This window comes from Otolemur garnettii, unplaced genomic scaffold (genome assembly GCF_000181295.1).
Source record: "Otolemur garnettii isolate 467f Iridium unplaced genomic scaffold, OtoGar3 scaffold00101, whole genome shotgun sequence".
NCBI lineage: Eukaryota > Metazoa > Chordata > Mammalia > Primates > Galagidae > Otolemur > Otolemur garnettii.
Genome location: NW_003852496.1, coordinates 6,034,807 through 6,056,116, shown reverse-complemented (window position 1 = coordinate 6,056,116; position 21,310 = coordinate 6,034,807). Strand labels below are relative to the sequence as shown.

Genomic DNA, 21,310 nt, shown 5'->3' with positions numbered 1-21,310 from the left:
TTGAGCCACAGGCGCCAAGCTGTCATTGTTGTTTTAGCTGGCCCAGACTGGGTTCCAACCTGCCAGCCTTGGTGTATGTGGCCGGTGCCCTACCCACAGAGCTACAGGAGCCGCCCTGTTTTTTTTTTTTGTTTTTTTTTTTGTAGACAGATTCTCACTTTGTCATCCTCGGTAGAGTGCTGTGGCATCAGTGTCAGAGCTCACAGCGACCTCAAATTCTTGGGCTCATGTGATTCTCTTGAGTAGCTGTGACTATAGGCACTCACCATAACACCTGGCTATTTTTTTTTTTTTTTTTGCAGTTTTTGGCCAGGGCTGGGTTTGAACGTGCTGCCATCTCCAGCATATGGGGTCGGCACCCCACTCCTTTGAGCCACAGGAGCCTCCCATGCCTGACTGTTTTTTAGAGATGAGGTCTCACACTTGCTCAGGCTGGTCTTGGACCTGTGAGCTCAGGCAATCCACTTGCCTTGGCTTCCCAGAGTGCTAGGATTACAGGCGTGAGCCACTGTGCCCTGCCCTATCCATTCATCTGTTGATGGGCACTTGTGATGCTTCCACTTCTTGGCTATTGTGAATAGTGGTACTTTGTACAGGGGTGTGCAAATCAACAACTGATTTCTGAATGAATGAATAAATGAATGAATGAGTGAGGTTGTAAGTAAAGTGTTACCCAGAAGTAAAGGGATGAAACTGGGGCTAAGACACCATGCAAGTTATATGGCTTGCTCAGTTTTTATTGTTGTCTGAGGACTGTCACCTTTCCAGATCATGGCCTGTAAAGTCTTCATTGAACCTCCATCCTACATTTTCAGGCCTTTACAAAACAGTAAAAGTAACAGCCACAAACAAAGCACTTGCTCTGAACCTGGCACTAAGATAGGTGCTTCACATCATAATCTTATCAGCTCACCAAACTGCAGGTGTCTAGCGTGGCACCCAGGGGAGATGGTATTACAGCCTGGCCAGGCCAGTGGGTGGTAATGAAAATGAGAGGCAATTCCGGAGAAGGAGAATTAACCTCTGTGCTTTTTGTTGGTCATTTGCAGAAGAGCACGTGGCAGATAGTCAGAGGCTATGGGCTTTTTGTTAAAATCTTCAGTTGTAGCTACTGAGACATTTGTGGTTTGCCACACACTAATCTACAGTTGTTTACTTCCTAGGCACAATGATTCTATACAGTGTGTCTCCTACAATCCTGTTACCCACCAACTGGCTTCTTGTTCCTCCAATGACTTTGGTAGGTTCTGATTCTTGAAGTCCTGTCCTGGAAAAATTAAAAATCTAGGCTAAAAATGCTGCAATCTGTCTAAGTTGTAGTGATTTTGTTCTGAGAGAGTTAATTCTACTCTTTTACTTCCAATGGCTGAGAGGAGGCTGACAGTTATTCTTAAAAAATGTGCAGAGGTGGCACCCGTAGCTCAGTGGGTTAGGATGCCAGCCACATACACCCAGACTTGCAGGTTCAAACTCAGCCCAGGCCAGCTAAACAACAGTGACAACTGCAACAAGAAAAATAGCTGGGCGTTATGGCAGGCACCTATAGTCTCAGCTACTTGGGAGGCTGAGGCAAGAGAATTGCTTAAGCCCAAGAGTTTGAAGTTGCTGTCAGCTGTGAGGACACAGCACTCTACAGAGGGCAACAGTGAGACTGTTTCAAAAAAAAAAAAATATGCAGAAACCAAAACAGTGATTAATGACCTTGACCCTGATAAAACATCAGAGACAACAAGAAAGACCGCAGGGAAGGAAATGTTGTAGGAAGGATGGAAGGGCTGAGGCCTAACTTGGTGTTGCTGTCTGTGGGAAGCATTCCCAAATGAACTGAGCTACCCAGTTCATTTGTCCCCAACTTTGTGTTGACCCACATCCATGAGTATGTGAAATTCTTCACTGTTTCAACAACTACTTGTGCAATATGTCATTGTTATTGTCCTCCCTGAGGGGCTGAATGCCTTGAAGCGTTCTTCCGGCCCCCATACACAGCATTGGCCTGGTGTTGGCACAGAGGAGGTGTGAGTAAAATGTCTGAGGGATGGAGAGAGTGAAATGGGCAGAAGTTATCTGCATTAAAGGTTGATTCTGGTTTTCAGCTCCATCAGTTTGTCTTCCTTGCTAAAAAGTAGTGGGTACAGTTGGAACAACTGAGTCCCTCTGACTCAGTATTTCAGTTTCCTTATCTAAAAGAACCTGCTGCCCACCTCATCTATTTCACTGATACAGTTCTGAGGTTCACAAGAGAGAATGTAATTGAAAGCATATTGTAAATGGAAAAGGGACTGTCATTTGTTTTAAAAAGTTCTCATTTTCTTCATGTGAAGTATTAGTCTATGTTTTTATATTGGAATATTAGAAAGAAAACAGAATCCCCACTCTCATGGAGCTTGTGGTCTTGGGAGGAGTTAGGATTTGTAAAAATATAATATTGAGTAATAATAGTATTTGCTGAAAGCTTGAAATGTGCTAGACACTCTGCTATGGGTTAAAAATGAATTCCTATTTGTGCTCTATGACAATCCCTGAGGTCAGGTATTATTTTCTTTCCTACCCTACTGAAAAATAACTGGGGAGCACAGTGGCTCATACTGGTAATCCTAGCACTCTGGGAGGCCGAGGCAGGAGGATCCCTTGAGCTTAGAAGTTTGAGACCAGTCAGAGCAAGAATGAGACCCTGTCTCTACAAAAAAAAAATAGAAAAATTAATGAGGTATTGTGGTAGTTGCTCTAGATCAATGGTTCTCAACCTGTGGGTTGCAACCCACAGGAACTGTATTAAAGGGCTGCAGCATTAGGAAGGTTCAGAACCACTGCTCTAGACCCAGGTACTCAGGAGGCTGAGGCAGGAAGATCTCTTGAACCCAGGAGTTTGAGTTGCTGTGAACTAAGCTGATGCCAAGGCACTCTAGCCTAGGCAACAGAGTGAGACTGTATCTCAAAAATAAATAAATAAATAGCTCCAATGAGTTCAGTGACTCACTGGAGGACCCTTAACCAGGTCAAGTGATTACATTGCTGAAGGAGGCCCAGGAGGGAGAGATTGCCTCCAGTTGGAGGCTCTAGGCTAGCTCAGGGAAGCACAGATAATGTGTACAGGTTGAGATGTTTGGAGAAGGCATTTTAAACCAGGGGAAAGGAGGAAATTATAACTTGTCTGATGTACTTGGATATGTTAATGTATTTTTGCAGTAGCATTGCCTTCTTGATCATGCTTCATTGCTCAGCAAAGAGTAGAATTTGCGTATTTTGTCTAGACCAGAATTTTTTCAACCCTTGTTATCTCATGGCACACTTTAACCACACCTGTGGTTGACTTTATGTGGCACACTTAAATTTGGTTGATCAAAACAAAAAAAGAATATACTAACTATGCTTTGAACTTCTTTTGAAAATAATTTTTTAATGATCTTTAAAAATTTTTGAGGCACACCTGAGATCCTGTCATGACACACCAGTAGGCTATAGCACACTGTTTGGAAATCACTGGTCTAGACATAGACCTGTTGCTGTGGGGCCTAAGCCAGGGCACCCGGGGCAGGAGGGAGCAAGCCACAGGCCACTGGTGTGCTGTGGACACGGCACAGCTCAGATAGGATCATGCGCTGTGGGTGAGGCCTGGGAGAAGAAACTATGTTTTCAGAGAGTATTGTTATGTAAAGTGGTAAATTGTACCCTCATTGTAATTTCATAGCTATGAACAGTGGAATTGTTATATTTTTAAGAGTAAAATACCTGAAAAGTTGGGTAGAATTTCACTAATCTATTTTTTTTCTTTTGAAAGAATTATAGGTTCATAGTAAGTTATAAAGATAGTATAAAGAGGTTATGCTGTATAACCTCTGTATTTTTCATCTATTTTTCCCAATGTAACTCTTATAGAAAACCAAACCAGATAACTGGGACTAGCACAAAATGTGTATAGTTCTGTCATTTTATCATGTGTGAAGAACCACAGATTCACCACCCAGATTCACCACAGATTCAAGAACCACCCAGAACTATTCTATCACAGATACCTCTTATCATCACACCCGCCCTTTCTTGTCTCCTATTTTCCCCAACCCCTTGTAACTATGAATCTGTTCTCCATTTCTATTATTCTGTCATTCAAGAATATTATATAAATGGAATCATGCAGTATATGATCTTTGGAGATTTTCTTTTTTCACTTAGCACAGAGCCCTAGGGATCTATCTAAGTTGCATATATCAATAGTTTGTTCCTTTTTATTGCTGAGTAGTGTTTCAACCAATCTATTTTCTTTTATATTATTGTGCATTGAAGGATTGTGGTCTCCTGAACAAAAGTCCGTCTCCAAGCACAAAGCAAGCAGCAAGATCACCTGCTGCAGGTAAGTGATATGTAGCTCCGAGATAGGCTTTGTGTTCCTTCCAGACTCTCAAAATCCAGTTACTTCACAAACAGAAAAGGTCTTGTGTTAAAATGGAAGAATGTTTCCTTTTTTGTTCTTTATGGGAAAGATTAGTGCCTTTGATCATTAAGAAAACTATAAGTCGGGTGGCACCTGTGGCTCAGTGAGTAGGGCGCCAGCCCCATATACTGAGGGTGGTGTGTTTGAACCTGGCCCCAGCCAAACTGCAACAAAAAATAGCTGGGAGCTGTGGTGGGCACCTGTAGTCCCAGCTACTCAGGAGGCTGAGGCAAGAGAATCATCTAAGCCCAAGAGCTGGAGGCTGCTGTGGGCTGTGATGCCACGACACTCTACTGAGGGCAACAAAGTAAAATTCTGTCTCAAAAAGAAAAGAAAACAAAACAAAACAAAACTACAAGTTGCCTTCATGTGGTTATCTAGCAACAAGCCTCCTCTACATGCAGCTGTGCTGAATAGAGGCTGTCTGGAAATGTGAGGCTGTCTTTGTACAGGCAGCATATGCAGGGGAGAGCTTTGGTGCTAGACCTGTTTAGAATCCAGATTCTGTTGCTGACAAATTTTGTGACCTCAGAAAAGTTACAAAATCTCTCTGAGATGGAGCCTCAGCTCCTCATTTGACAAATGGGGATAAAAATACTGACTCAATAGGGTTGTGAAATGCACACAAACTGCTGAGTATAAAGCATGCAGCACAACACCTGAGGGTTATACAGTAGACACGCTAGAACTGGCAGCTATTCTTGCTGTTCACCTTCTGAGTGTGACCCTTTCTTCAACATCTGTTGAGTACCTATTACATGTGAAGGCCTACTCTAAAGGCTGAGAATACACCGAGACAGAGTCAGAACTTTTGAAGTGGAAGGGGGTGGAAATGGAAAGTGAGGAGTAGGGGCTGGCCCAGAGATGCAGGCACAAGGGCTGTCATGGAAGTATGTACAGATAGCTGTGGGAGCTCAGAAAAGGCACTGCTGCCCTCACTTCTCACTATTGACTCCAGAAATAAGTGGGATTTTAAGTCTGGTCTTCTGATTTTATGTCAAGGTTGGCAATGTGAAACCATAGCCTAGCGATTGCTGTCTCCTTGGACTTTATTTCAAACAAAGGCGTTATCCTCACTATTTTTACTTTCTGTGTGATTTCCCTCTTCTTATTCCCTTTGTTGCTTTTGTGCACAGCTGGACAAATGATGGTCAGTACTTGGCTCTGGGGATGTTCAATGGGATTATCAGCATTCGGAACAAAAATGGTGAGGAAAAAGTGAAGATTGAGCGGCCAGGGGGCTCCCTTTCCCCAATATGGTCCATCTCCTGGAACCCATCAAGGTACTCTTACAGCTGTCCTTCCTCAAGGACAGACACTATCATGAAGAAGGGCTTTCTCTCTTTCTGAGGTCTCTGTGCATTCAAACGCTTCTCACCCCACTTGAATGATCTGCTTTGGAACCTGTTCTATTTGTATGAAAATTTTTAAGACCCTATCTTGAATTTTGGAACAAATCCTAGAGATTTAGCTAGCAGATGCGCTATCTAGGCCAGCCCAGAGAGAGAGGGAGAGAATGTGTGTGTGTGTGAGAGCAACACAGGAGGTCCATTTTCTTATGAATTAATAGCTGAGCTTTTTGCTGTGGCTTTATTTTTGTCTTTTCCCCTTTTCAGTTCTTACTTGCCAGTCTGGGCAAAATGCTTACCCACCTGTTAATAAATAGCTTTTTCATAAGCCCTTTTACTGCCCTTGTCAAAAAGTCAAAATTAAGTCTACAAGTGTTCTTAAAGCCTAGAGGTACACAAACAATTGGCATCTACCTTCTCAAACCTTATTCACACTTTCCTTTCTATGCCCATGTGACTTTGAAGGGTGGACTAATAGCTTTATATGCTGTTTATGTTATGTTATTATGAAACCATCGGTATCTCTCACAGAGTCCTCTGAAGGGAAAGGTAAATTTTTTATTGGTCCAATGTCATTTTTCAGGTAGGTGAAACCTTGATTGAGAAGGTTGTTTAATTCCGCTGCCTTTCCTACACCACATTATTGTGCTTCTTCCTGAGTTAATTTTGTTCAACTCAGACTGTACCATGCATGTCTAATGCCATCAAAGGCCATTAGCCTACCCCAGAGTTCCTGCTGTTTGATTTTGTGGCCACAGATAACTTCGTGGCTACAGGCTGCCATTTTTAATTCATGAGAAGCAGGATGCCCAGTGTACCTGGTAGCTGTCCTCCTCTGGGTAGAGTTCAGGGGCTCTTTGACAGATTTTGAAATTATAGCTTCAGTGTAGTTTTAGGCAATGTGATTTTGAACAACCACTTACTATCTACAGCCGATGGGAGAATTTCTGGATGACCAGAGAGAACGAGGATGCCGAGGAAGTCATTGTCAACAGATATTTTCAGGAAATTCCTTCCACTCTGAAGTCAACAGTGTACAGTAGTCAGGGTAGTGAGGCAGAGGAGGAAGAGCCAGAGGAAGAGGACGACAGTCCCAGGGACGACAACTCGTGAGTGTGTCCCAAGGAGTGAGAACCCTCCTTGGAAAGGCCCAGGCCCCACACAGAGCTGCTGGGGCAGATGCTTATACTAAGCTCCTTGGCCAAGGGGAGCAGTGTAGGGAATAGGGGAATTGTGGGCAAAAGCTCCCCCAACAAAGGGAAACACACCCTTAAAATTTACATGTGGATTATGAAGTGATTCTGTGAGAAGCTATAGGAAATAATTGAAGAGTCAAGAGAAGAAAAATCAACTTTTCTATAAAATGCCATCTCCTAAGGAAACCACTGTTAGTATCTAAGTGTATTTCTCCTCAATCTTTTAGTATGTTCATATAATTAACTAAATCAGATCCTGCCTTTTTTGTTCACTTAACATCATAAATTCTTTCTAATAACATTAGAAATCTTTGAAAAACATGATTTTGAATGCTTTGCACAGTAAGCCCTTGTGGGGATGTCTCATAATTCATTTAATACCACCTCTATTACTGGTCACGTTTCTTGGCTTGTTCCCACACTCTACCTTACCTTGCATTTGTTAGGACACAGATCAGAGAGGAAGCCCTTACCTTACCCATTATCCTCACACCAATCCTCCTTTCTTCTCTTTAATCAAGATTACCTATAAACCCCAGGGCAGCAGAGATTGTCTTAAACAAACAGATTACCTATAGGATCTGAGTGCATGCTTGTAGTCCAAGCTACTTGGTAGGCTGATGTGAGAGGATCACTTGAGCTCAAGAGTTTGATTTCAAAGTCTAGCTTGGGCAACATAGCTAGACCCTGTCCTTCATTGCTTCCCCCCACCAAAAAAAAAAAAACCAAATTACAGAAAACATGGCAGATACTAGGATGTCTAGATTGGGTAACAGATGTAGCTTGGGACTTCCCACATTGTGTTCTGTGATAACTGAGGCTTCTTGGAAGAACTCTACCCCAGGGTCACCGAAGGAGGAGGTATGAGGTGTGAGCTTCAGGTCTCCATCTGTGCTTTAACAAGAGAAGCACCTGAACATGAATTTTTGTTTGATAAAGAGTCCCGCTTCCCTAGGAGGAAAAAAGAGATTGAAAATCACCAATCTAGCATGTGGAGGTTGAGCCCAGCTCAAAGCCATCTGTGGCTTCCCCAAGAGGGCTCAGTGTGGGCTGGGCTCTTAGATTGTTTGGACTTCAATGCCAGGCACACAGTACATGCGCAGGCCCCATCCTGTTAACATTCCTCTCAATCTTTATCTTTTCCCTTAGTTATGAATTTGTCATGCTGCCATTCTTGACTGGTTTCACAAACAAGACTGCCACCATGTTTGTCTATATAGCCAGTGGTGCTGCCAGGTGACCTCAAGGCCCTGGGCTCAAAAAAGCTGGAGTTAATAAACAAAGAGGCAACATTAGGTGGATTAAGACACAGCCTCAAAGGTTGGAGATGCCTTTCTATTGAACTAGATTCCCAGGTCACCTGCTCCTGAGCCTCAGCTGAGGGAGTCTTTCCTATGTGTCAGTCCTGCATTCCCAGTCCCAAGGACTAATCCCCATAGCTTTTTAGTGTCAAAGACAGTTGTTCTTCAGAAAGCCCACTGTTTTTTTTTTTATTAGATTTGGTCAGAAACCATTTCACCTATGCAAGGACCCTACCTACAGAAGAACCTAGTTTTAGATGTTATTTTCTCCCTTTAGGAAGAATAAGCAAGTTTCCCTCTGTCCATCAAAAAAATCAGACAGTTAGCCAGGCATTGTGGTGGGCTCTTGCAGTCCCAGCTACTTGGGAGGCTGGGGCAAGAGGATCACTTAAGCCCAAGGGTTTGAAGTTGCTGTGAGCTATGATGGCACAGTACTCTACTGAGGGTGAGGTCGTGAGACTCTGTCTCAAAAAAAAAAAAAATCAGACAGTGAATTCCTAGATATGTTTCTCTATCATCTCCCCATATTTTTAGTACTATGTAAAAGAAAAGCACTCCTGGATCTATAACCTTGCTCTTTCTTAGAGTTGCTCCTGAGGAAGGGATGAAAGGAGGAGTTTATCTCGTTCAGCTGTGGAAGGGTCTCGGCACCATAAGTTTATGGCAAGGGGTTCAGTGAAATAGCAGCATATCCCAGGAGGGCTGCCTCATTGCTTCATCCCATTAGACTGATTGATGGGATTGGGCCCAATTACAACTTTTGGCCTCAGTAAAGCTATACAACATTTGGCAACCTGACAGCTTGGCCAGGGTTTTCTTTTTCTGTTATTGTTAAACCCTTAGGGCTATACTCATCAACAGGCCATGACCCCTTACAACCTCTTTTTTCTTCTTTTGATTAGAGAGGAACATAATGACATCATGGCTGTAGCTGACTGGGGACAGAAACTTTCCTTCTACCAACTGAGTGGAAAACAGGTATGTAGTCCTGTATGAATCCAGCTGCAGTCATGCCTGTTATGGCATACTTTTACTTTCTGAGCCTGTATTGTTATTAATCATACATTATCTATGCTAGTTCCTGCTTTTTGAGCATTTACTGTGTTATAAGCTACTGTGCTCAGTGCTTTGCATACTTTATCTCATTTAATTCTTATAAAGCCCACTGAAGTAGGTTGTTTTCGTTATTAACTTTTTAGAAATAAGTAGACCAAGACTCAGCAATGAAATATGCCTAAGTTCTCACATAGCTAGTAAGTGGTGGATCCTGGAATTGAATCTCAGATTGGTTTGACTGTATTATTATTTTGTATTATTATTATTATTATTATTTATTTATTTTCGTGGTAAGATAGAATTTTTATTAGAAGTTAGGAAGGAATACAAAAGAAGTAAAAAGCAACAGAGCTTCTGGAAGGGGGAAGAACTGAACTGAGGAGTCTCTATGTGGGCTCTTTATCTAGGGGTATTAGGTCTTGAGATGGTTTGACTTTAAAGTCTAGCACTTTGTCATCCCCTTAACTCCCTCTATTTGGAATAAATAGAAGATAAGGCTGGCCAGCTCTCATGTCTTCCCAGCTGCCCCCATTAGTTGGTGGGGAAAGCCCTTAATTGTTTTGTAATTATGGATTCAGAAATGATTTTTTCCTTGGTATGTGTTCTCTTTCCTTAGATTGGGAAGGATCGGTCACTGAGTTTTGACCCCTGCTGCCTCAGCTACTTCAGTAAAGGGGAGTACATTTTGCTGGGGGGGTCAGACAAGCAAGTATCCCTTTTCACCAAGGATGGAGTGCGGCTTGGGACTGTTGGGGAGCAGAACTCTTGGGTGTGGACGTGTAAAGTGAAACCCGAATCCAACTACGTGGTAAGGAGAGGAAGTTCATTCATTGCTCTGAGCATCAACCATGTTTATCGAGTCAGATCACTGGTATTTGTTCCTGACAAATGAGAGGGAACAGACAGCTGGGACTTGACAACTCTCTTACCCTGCAGGTGGTAGGCTGCCAGGATGGCACCATTTCCTTCTACCAGCTTATTTTCAGCACTGTCCATGGGCTCTATAAGGACCGGTATGCCTACAGGGATAGCATGACCGACGTCATTGTGCAACACCTGATCACTGAGCAGAAAGGTAGGAGGCAGGTAGGGCCCCTCTGCCTGTCACACATTGGGAAGGAGTAGGTTGAGAGAGCTACTGATGGGGTACTTGAAATGATAAGAAATGTTTCTCCTTGGTCTTCTGAAAGCATGAAGGTCACTGAATCTTGGTTTTTATGGCAGGGGCAAGGAGGTTATTGAGCTCTTGGAGGATCTTATGAAAGCAATAAACCCTCTCTCTCTCTCACACACACACACACACACATATATATATATACTGACTCAAAGAGTTTTGCAAGTATATGTAGTTTCAAGGGACACAGGTACTCTCTGATTAAGGTGAGGGAAGATGACTTACAGCATATGTAAGTTGGAGCCAAGGTAGTTTGACCTTTGTGGGTCTTTGTAGACCTTTATTCCTTCTGTGGTGCTTCTGCCTCAGCCCAGTCTCCACTGGCTTCCTGTTGAGTCCTTCTGCCAGAGATAAGCAGGGGCTGTACTTTAGCAGAGGCTTAGTCAGATCTGGGTTCCAGACCTAGCATAGTCCAAGCTCTAACCTCATGTTCTGCTATGTTTACCCATGTAGCTAAGCTGGTTAAATGAGCTAAGAATCCATTTATTTCAAGTGTATTTATACCTAGATGCGTTGGCCACAGTACACTGCTCAGTACCTTTACATAGGGATCCAAGTTGGGTGTTGCCTTGCAGATTCAAATGGGCATCCTTTGATCCTATCCGGAAGTACCTCTGAAGATTCCAGCTGTGATGGTGGGGTGGAACCACTTGGGTAGCTCTGCAGTATCCCTTCTGGGACATTTTCTCTACCAGGTCTCTAGTGAGAATATAGAATATTGTCCCACAGAGGTGGGGAGCCTGCAGCCTCAAGGTCTCATGTGGCCCCTCAACCAATTCCAAACTTCACAGAAGAAAACCCTTTGTTAAAGGATTTGTTTTGTAAAATTTGGATTCAGTACAGAGGCCACTCTCATGCATCCATGCCATTCTTTATATCAAGGAGGTAGGTGGGGAATGGCCAGAGGTGAGGACAGCCACTTAGGCAGGCTCCTGATTGTTGGGGGCCATCAGTGCAGTGTAGGGGAATTAAGATTTATATGTGTGTATTTGGCAAGTAATGGCAGCACTAACTTTTATTTTTCATACTCAGTTTGCAAGCTTTGAACCACAAAGACTGTATTGTATATGCCTTTGGATCCCAGTGCTCAGCAGAGCTGATTGTACATATTAGATACTCTGTAAAGATTTTTTAATGAGAGTGTCTCACTTTAATTGCCAGTAGCATTAAGTAAATGATAGCTTTTAATTTCTCTGCCTTCTACCTTACTTAACAATCTCTTGCTAGAGCTGGATTTTTTTCTTTGACAGTACGGATTAAATGCAAAGAGCTTGTCAAGAAAATTGCCATCTACAGAAATCGATTAGCTATCCAACTGCCAGAGAAAATCCTTATATATGAGTTATATTCAGATGACTCGTCAGACATGCATTACCGGGTAAAGGAGAAGATTGTCAAGAAGTTCGAATGCAACCTCCTGGTGGTGTGCGCCCATCACATTATCCTCTGCCAGGTGGGTAGTAATGTGTTGGAGGGAGCAGCCTGAATTCACTTCATGTTCTTTGCAAGAATAGGGTACCTACCTTATGGTTTTAAAACTGGTCACTGGCTGGGTATGGTGGCTCATGCCTATAATCTTAGCACTCTGGGATGCCGAGGTGGGAAGATTGTTTGAGTTCAGGAGTTTGAGACCAGCCTGAGCAAGAGTGAGACCCCTTCTCTACTAAAAATAGAAAAACTGGCTAGGTACCTGTAGCTCAAGTGGCTAGGGTGCCAGCCATGTACACCGGAGCTGGCGGTTCGAATCCAGTCTGGGCCCGCCAAAACAACAATGACAACTACAATGAAAAAATAGCTGGGCATTGTGGCGGGCACCTGTGGTCCCAGATACTCAGGAAGCTGAGGCAAGAAAATCGCTTACACCCAAGAGCTGGAGGTTGCTGTGAGCTGTGACGCCACAGCACTCTACCCAGGCACGGTACTCTTGAGACTCTGTCTCAAAAAATAATAATAATAAAATAAGATAAAAATAGAAAAACTAGCCGGGCTTTGTGGCAGGTACCTGTAGTCCCAGCTACTCGGGAGGCTGAGGCAATAGGATCTTTTGAGCCCAGGAGTTTGAGGCTGCTGTGAGCTGTGATGATGCCACAGCACTCTACCTATGTGACAGAGTGAGACTCTGTCTCAAAAAAAAAAAAAGAAAATTAAACAATTAAAACTAGTCACTAGAAAACAAGTATCTTTGCATCAGACTCAGTGGCTGTTTGCTTTCATTTTATTGGCATCTAGATGAATCAGACTTTCTTAGAAAAGCATAGGCCGTAAATTGGAAGATACTTTTTTGTAATGCAGAGCATTTTGTCATGCTAGGATTAGATATATTTTAATGACTTTAAAGCATAAATTTGTGTCCCACAAATTGAAAATAGGAATTTTTTTTGATAAGCATATGCACATAAAATTTATACCAACTTAGTAGTCAAGGAAGTTTTACTTCCTGACAGATTTTTTTCATGAAAGAAAATTTTCTTAACTTAGATTCCTAGAAACTATCTAGGTCAGTGCCAAGAAAAGTTTGGAAAGACTTTAAGAGAAGGCTAGTCTAGCATCTATCTTGGAAAAAGGGGTAGATTTGGTTTCACATAGGCCTATTGGAAATGATAAAATAGAGGAAATCATTTGGAATCACTGTAGTATAAAATACTATCAAAATCTCTTTCTAAGTCTGTAACTTCAAGCAATTTAGGAGTACCACAAGTTACAGGACAGGTGTGGCAAATAGATGAACTATTAGGGGCTGCTTTTGGCCATGGCTGCCTAGATGGAGGTCGGCATTGAAGGTTTGAAGCTCATTTGGGCTTCATGGTGAAGACTTACGTGAGGGTTTAATTATGCCAACCATGGGGACTGGACAGGTTAGACAGATATGGAATGTGTAGGTATTTTTCATCCCTCAGGTCAAGGACGACCTCCTTGGGAGGGCTGGGTATTCTTGTTAGGTTAAATGTTGAATGTCTGTGTAGAGATGGGTTTGCTTCCTAGGAGAAACGGCTGCAGTGCCTGTCCTTCAGTGGAGTGAAGGAGCGAGAGTGGCAGATGGAGTCTCTCATTCGTTACATCAAGGTGATTGGTGGCCCTCCTGGAAGAGAGGGTCTGTTAGTGGGCCTGAAGAATGGGCAGGTGAGCATTCCTGCATATCTCCTATCAGCCTGAGTATCTGCTAATGCAGATAACATGTCTAGTGATGACCGCAAGATGGGTTCCCAGGAAAAAGGCTTCTCCTTTCCACTGGCATGTTGGAGGGAAGCCCTGAGTTTAGTTTTATGAGGAAAGCTTCAGGCCAATCATAGTGGCCCTCAGACCCATAGGATACTTAGATTCTGGCAAAGGTGAGCTATAGATTAGTGGGTTTAAAGTTGCCCAGAAAGGGGGAGATTTGTTAGAGATACAGCTTCAGAGGGTTGCTAGAGAGGGAGGCAGAGATCATTACTTAGGTCTGATCCCTGCTAGGACAGTAAGTGGGTTATTGCAGTGTATTATAACATGTGTCCTAGAGAATTCTGGGTCCTCAGAAAGTTAGTAAATGCTATAAGAAAAATGAGCCCTTTGGTCAGATAGATGTGGGAAATCTAGGTTACGCAAAGTTAAACAGATTTCTTTCTGTATGTGTTCTTTGCTCAAAATAAGAAAAGTCCTAAATAGGCTACATGGAAATTTGAATGTGAAAATATAACTGCATTAGCCTGAGAGCCAAGCTGTCTAGCAGATGGCTTGTTGCTGAGGCTTGTGAGGTCTTCGCTTGGGACGGAAGTCACAGAGCCTGAGATAGTGGAGCAGTCACGCAGCAGCACCAAAGGAAGGTAGGGCCTGCTGCCATCTCCCTGTCAGCTCTCACTACCCAGGTGAGGCTGGCAGCATGGACTTTGCGGTCAGGTCAGCCCGGGATCATGTTCTTTGGGCTCCTGGGTATGTCAGTTCACCTCTTTGAGGCTAAGGTTTTATAAATGAAGATACCATCAGTTTCATAGGGTTGTCAAAAAGAGGGATGTCAGAGCCGAGCATGGGGCTTGGCACCTGTAGCTCAGTGGGCAGGGCGTTGGCCACATACACTGGGGCTAGTGGGTCTGAACCCATCCCAGGCCTGCTAAACAATGACAACTACCACAAAAATATAGCCAGGCATTGTGGCTGGTGCCTGTGGTCCCAGCTACTCAGGAGGCTGAGGCAGGGCTATTGCTTGAGCATAGGAAGTTGACACTGCAGTATACTGTGATTGTACCTGTGAATAGCCATTGTACTCCAGCCTGGGTAACATGGCAAAACCCTATCTCTAAAAAAAGAAATAAAAACCCCACCCAAATACCAGCCTATGCAAGAGCAAACCCAAAGACCCTGTCTCTACAAAAAGTAGAAAAATTACCTGGCTGTGGTCGCTCATGCCTATAGTCCTAGCTACCTGGGAGGCTAGGGATAGCAATAAATGGTAGCTGTCATCAGCAGCAGCATTTTATACCAGACATCTTGTCCATGTCTGTAGTAGCCTTTTCCTATGTTAATTTGTGGTTCAGATCTTTGCTTGGAGGTATCGCCAACACTGCAATGTCGTTAACAAATCTCTAGTCCAAACAGGCGCTAATGTGAGTTTGGTCCATCTCAGGCCTGTCTTTACTTTGGTGACCTCTCATGAACCACACTTCTGGTCTCCTAAGGACAAGCCACCACCCTTACCCACCTTTTTCTTTTGATGAATGCTTTTCTCTGCACAGAGCTGGTGAAATTGGTAGGAGTTGTTCTTGTAGAACACATGGGATTCTAACAGCCTGGCAGTGTTCCAGGGTGTGGTTGCCATAGTGACTCACTTACTTCTCTGAAATTTCCCCAGATCCTGAAGATCTTCGTGGACAACCTCTTTGCTATTGTCCTGCTGAAACAAGCCACAGCTGTGCGCTGCTTGGACATGAGCGCCTCTCGAAACAAGCTGGCTGTGGTAGATGAAAACGACACTTGCCTGGTGTATGACATCCACACAAAGGAGCTGCTTTTTCAGGTGAGGTCCCTGAGAGTGCTCAAGGATGTGGTCCTTTGGGGTCCCCCTAAGCAAACCCTTCTCTTCCCTGCAGGGGGCACCCCTGCTCTTGCCCCAGCAGGCCTCTGGGAGGAGCAGTGAGGTATAGGGTCCAAGCTCAAGGGCAGGGTCTGAGAGGCCCCAGGCCCCAGCTTATTCTTTACACACACCCAGGAGCTGCAGGGTCTGTGCCATCCTCTGGGAACCTTGGTTTCCTTGCTGGGGGGTGACACTTTTCTTACATGTTTACTGTGAGCAATAAGTGAAATTAAATACTAAGTCTAAGTGGAGCATGTTGTAGGTATTTAGTGAATGGATTAATGTGGTGATGATGATGCTTCTTTTGAAGAAGTCTGCATCTCACCTACTAGAGGCCTACCTGTTTCTATCAGTGAGCCAAGTTTCTATGAGTAAGGAAACATAATCAGTTTTGTCATCTGAAAGAAGGAAAGAGATAGGGAGGGGCAAGTCTGTCCTTCTGCTTATATCACAGGGATACTAAAAGAGCCAGCAAGATGTGAACTGTTCAGATCTTTCTGGGTATTGGTGTTATTTACACATCATTCGTTCTGGGGGCTGGAGGAAGTATGTCACTGAGAAGGCGGCCCAAAGACTCCAGGCCCAGCCGCCTGGTTGACTTTCTGCTGGACGGGCTGTTCTTTGCCTCTTTAGGGCTTTGTAAGCAGTCAGGACTGGAACCTCTTGGCCCATACAGGGTTTCTCAATGTTATGGACCTTAGATTTAGGTCTCCTTAGCAGGGTTCCTTGTCTTCACAGCAGAATCAGTAGGGTTGTCCCTGGAATAAGGAGTTGCCTCAGTCATTTGGAAGGGGTTACTTGGCTACCACTAGGTCAGAGGTGACTTTACATGTTCATGTCACGGAGGAGTGGTTTGGGGAAGAGAAAGAGCCTTCAGATTGACCCTGGCTTGATTTGGGTCTGTATCGATTATTGTGTGATCTTAACCAAATTTGTGATCCTTTTTTTTTTTTTTTTTTTTTTTTTTTTTTGAGACAGAGCCTCAAGCTGTCCCCCTGGGTAGAGTGCCTTGGCATCACAGCTCACAGCAACCTCCAACTCCTGGGCTCAAGCAAGTCTCTTGCCTCAGCCTCCCAAGTAGCTGGGACCACAGGCGCCCGCCACAACACCCGGCTATTTTTTGATTGCAGCCGTCATTGTTGTTTGGCGGGCCCCGGCTGGATTCGAACCCGCCACCTTGGGTGTACATGGCTGGCGCCTTAGCCACTTGAGCCACAGGCGCCGAGCCGTGATCCTTTCTGAGATTCAATTTCTCCTTATCTCTGAAGTGAAACTAGTAATTGCCCTTTCATAGAATTGCTATAGGAATAAACAAGATACCATAGTACCTAGCTCAGTGCTTGGCACAAAATAGGGCCCTAACTGTTAACTTTCCTTCTCCCTGGGATCCACACTATGCACCCCTGACCTGTCAGTAGGTTAGCAGGCCTCAGTTGTGAATCTGGGTCTGAGTCTAGAATCATACAAGAGGGGAAGGGTGGCCAGGGGCGGTGGCTTATGCCTGTGATCCTAGCACTCTGGGAGATTGAGGTGGGTACATTGCTTGAGCTCAGGAGTTTGAGACCAGCCAGAGCAAGAGTGAGACCCTGACTCTACTAAAAATAGAAAAACTAGCTGGGCATTGTGGCAAGCACATGTAGTCCTAACTACTCAGGAGGCTGAGACAGGAGATCACTTGAGTTCAAGAGTTTGAGGTTGTTGTGAGCTATGATGACACCATCATACCCGCCATCTTACCCTGGGTGACTGAAGTATGTGGAAGTAACATTCTTCCTCCAAAAGAGTGGAAGGGTGTGTGCCCTCCCTATCCCCCACCAATGCCTCTGAAGTAGGCTAGGGAAGTTATGTTAGTCCATATGTGAGGTTGGGTAATTTATAAAGAAAAGAGGTTTATTTGGCTCATGCTTCAGCAGCACGGCACCGCCATCTGCTTCTGGCAAGAGCTTCAGGGAGCTTCCAATCAAGGTGGAAGGTGAAGGGGGGGAACAGATGTGTCACATGGTAGGAGAGGAAGCAAAAGGAAAGGGAGGAGGAGATGCCAGGCCCTTTTAAACAGTCAGTGAACTAATGAGAGAACTCACTCATTATCCTCCTTATCTATGGGGCAAGGCACCGAGCCATTCATAAGGATCTACACCCATGACCCAAAAACCTCCCTCCAGGCTCTACTTTCAACGCTAGGCATCAAATTTCAACATGATATTTGGAGGGGCCAAACACCCAACCGACATCAGAAGGTGAGTCTCAGGCCTTGCCAGGAGATATGGACATTTCCAGCTGTCACACTGCCTGCTGGCTTTTTCTCCTGTCAACTGCCCTGCACCCTACAAATGAAAACAGCTATGTTGTTATTTTTATTGTGCTCATTGTAAAAGATTCAGATGTTGTAAAAGATTCTAAGAAGAAAGGTATAAGCAACTGCTGGTCTCTGGGGCTCTAGGGCTGAGCAGTGGATTTAGGGGGTGCTGAATTTTTACAATGTGTGAAGTGCAGAAGCAGTATATTATTTTCTAATTTTAAAAATACCTCACATTCGACTCAGCACCCCTAGCACAGTGGTTATAGTGCCAGCCACATACACCGAGGGTGGCGGATTCGAACCTGGCCCATGCCAGCTAAACAACTGCAACAAAAGGAAAAAATAGCCAGGCGTTGTGGTGGGCACCTGTAGTCCCAGCTACTTGGGAAGCTGAGACAAGAGACTTGCTTAAGAGTGAGGTTGCTGTGAGCTATGACTCTACAGCACTCTAGCAAGAGCAACATAATAAAACTCTGTCTCTAAAAAAAGAAAAAAAAAGCTCACATTCTTTTTCTTATTATAAAAAAAATAGATGTTTGTGATAAACAGAAAAATTCAGGCACACAAAAAGTGAAGAAAATGATTCATTTTTTTAATTCTACACTTTTGTCTACTCAGAAACAATTACTGGTGAATCCTTTGGAATATATCCCTTTAAACCAGTGGTTCTCAACCTTCCTAATGCTGCAGCCCTTTAATACAGTTCCTGTGGGTCACAACCCACAGGTTGAGAACCACAGCTTTAAACCTTCTGTGTGTAGTGATGTTTATTTATCGTTTAACAGATGATATCTGCAAAAATCAGCAAATCCTGCTTTGCTGATTTTTCACTTGCTATGTAGGGACTCATATTTGGGAAGAATAATTTTTTTTCAAAACTAATGTTGCTTATTCAAACATTCCACAGAGGCTCTTACCTCTCCCCATCACTTTGTGGGACCCCTTTCCTCCTTTTCCCTCCATCCCACAGCAGTGTAGTGGGACTGTCTTCATGTAGGGTATGTAGCTGTAATAGGGGAGTTGTGCTGGAGCCCATACAGTTCCCACGGGATCTTTACATCCTTGTCCCGCAGGAACCAAATGCCAACAGTGTGGCCTGGAACACCCAGTGTGAGGACATGCTCTGCTTCTCGGGAGGAGGCTACCTCAACATCAAAGCCAGCACCTTTCCCGTGCACCAGCAGAAGCTGCAGGGCTTCGTGGTCGGCTACAACGGCTCCAAGATCTTCTGCCTCCACGTCTTCTCCATGTCTGCCGTGGAGGTGCCACAGGTGACCCAGGGCATCTGTGCACTCTTGGCAGTGGCAGGGAAGATAAGAGCAGGAAACTGGGCCCCCACGGGTGCTCTGAGGAGAGGGAGCAGCAAGGAAGAGGGAGGCAAGAAGAGTGGCAGCCGTGACACCGTAGAAGGCAGGACCTGGAACCTGAAGCCCTGTCTCCACCCCATACAACCTGTTTCTTTAGGAAAACAGCTCATCCTCTTTGAGCCTCCCTTTCTTGCTGGGTCAGGATGGGGAGAGATAGGCAGTGTTGTCAGCAGAGTGTATTTTACTGACAGCTGTGCCTGGTGTAGAATGGAATAAGCCAACAAAGCTGGGAGCCCAGCAGGTATACACAGGAGTGTGTGGTCATGGCACGTGTACATGAGAGAGAGGGACAGGGAAAGAGAAAATAAATGGGATGGGATGTAGGGCTGAGGTCTATGAGCCAAAAAGGGAGCACAGGAATCTGCTCAAGTCCCTTGACCTAGGAGGATGCAGAGCAGAAATGGGAGGCTGGAGTACGGAGTCATAGAGAGGGCAGAAACAGACCGGAGAGCAGAGACAGACAACCCAAGTCGGGGTTGGCCTGATCACACCTCTCCCGGGTGCTTGCCAAGTGAGTGGTGCTTACTGTGTAACTATCATAAAACAGGACAGGCACCACGAGAAAACTTTAACATTCAGAATCCCGTCCTTAGGAGAGAGTCATTCTTTAAATGTATGTCTATCTACCCAGACCTTTTCTATATATATTATGATGCATGCATATGCATAGTATAGGGATTTTATATAAACATTTTATTTTTTATATAAACATTTTTAAACAAAAGTAGAATCATACTATAAATATTGTTTCATGACCTTTATCTATGTTAGTAATGCTGCCTATAGATGAAACCTCAGATTTACAGTACTCCACTGAATGTGGACTGTAAACAAGAGATGGAGACTTTTATTTTTAACTTCTTAATTGACAAATAGTAATTACACATATTCATGGGATACAGAGTGATTTTTCAATATGTATAATGTATAGTCGTCAGATCGGTATAATTAGCATATCCATCATCTCAAACATTTATTATTTCTCTGTGTTGGAAACGTCCAGTGTCTTCCCTCTAGCTATTTAAAACTGTATAATTGTTAACTAAAGTTGTCTTATAATGAGGTAGAACACTAGAAACTTATTCCTTCTGTCTAGCTATATTGTATCCTTTAACAAGTATCTTCCTGTCCTTTGCTTCCCCTACCCTTCCCAGCCTCTAGTATCCTCTATTCTACTTTTTATTTCTACAGGTTCAACATTTTTTAGATTCCACATATGAGTGAGAACATGAGGTGTTTAACTTTCTATTCCTGGCTTATTTCACTTAATGTCCTCCAGTTCTGTTGATGTTGCTGTAATTGACAGGGTTTCATTCCTTTTTTTTTTTTTTTTTTTGGCCAGGGATGGGTTTGAACCCATCACCTCTGGTCTATGGGGCCAGCGCCCTACTCCTTTGAGCCACAGGTGCCACCCTTCATTCCTTTTTTATGACTGAATAGCATTCCATGTTGTATATACACCACTTTTTTTTTTTTTTTTTGAGACAGAGCCTCAAACTGTCCCCCTTGGTAGAGTGCCATGGCATCACAGCTCACAGCAACCTCCAACTCCTGGGCTCAAGCGAGTCTCCTGCCTCCGCCTCCCAAGTACCTGGGACCACAGGCACCCGCCACAACGCCCGGCTATTTTTTGGTTGCAGCCGTCATTGTTGTTTGGTGGGCTCAGGCTGGATTTGAACCCGCCACCTTAGGTATATGTGGCTGCTGCCTTAGCCACTTGAGCCACAGGTGCCAAGCCTACACCACATTTTTAAAAATTGTTTATCTATAGTTGGATATCTTGGCTATTAGAGATGTGCTATGAACATTGGGGACATAGATGTCTCTTCATGATAATTATTTCCTTGCCTTTCCCTCAATAGGGGACTGCTGGAACATATGGTAGTTCTAGTTTGTGGTATTTGAGGAAACTCCATGCTGTTCTCCATGAGAACTGTTCTGGTTTATATCCACCAATAGTGTGTAAGAGTTCCTTTCTCTCTATACTCTCACCAGCATTAGTCATTTTTTGTCTTTTTGATAATAACTACTCTGGGGAGAAAGGAGGCCTCATTGTGGTTTGATTTGCATTTCCTTGATGATTAGTGATGTTGAG

At 43.9% G+C, this 21,310-nt stretch overlaps 1 protein-coding gene across 1 annotated transcript in view; it reads left to right on the top strand.

The window, feature by feature from the left end:
- Positions 1–21,310, top strand: part of IFT122 (intraflagellar transport 122) — an 85,607-nt gene that overhangs the window by 23,328 nt on the left and 40,969 nt on the right. Inside the window, exons 5-15 of the mRNA XM_003796230.3 lie at positions 1,164–1,240; positions 4,282–4,348; positions 5,566–5,712; positions 6,711–6,887; positions 9,178–9,253; positions 9,948–10,139; positions 10,268–10,406; positions 11,756–11,958; positions 13,488–13,625; positions 15,328–15,492; positions 18,922–19,119. Of these exons, the coding sequence (XP_003796278.1) occupies positions 1,164–1,240; positions 4,282–4,348; positions 5,566–5,712; positions 6,711–6,887; positions 9,178–9,253; positions 9,948–10,139; positions 10,268–10,406; positions 11,756–11,958; positions 13,488–13,625; positions 15,328–15,492; positions 18,922–19,119 (1,579 nt within the window). The remainder of the gene's footprint in view (positions 1–1,163; positions 1,241–4,281; positions 4,349–5,565; positions 5,713–6,710; positions 6,888–9,177; positions 9,254–9,947; positions 10,140–10,267; positions 10,407–11,755; positions 11,959–13,487; positions 13,626–15,327; positions 15,493–18,921; positions 19,120–21,310) is intronic.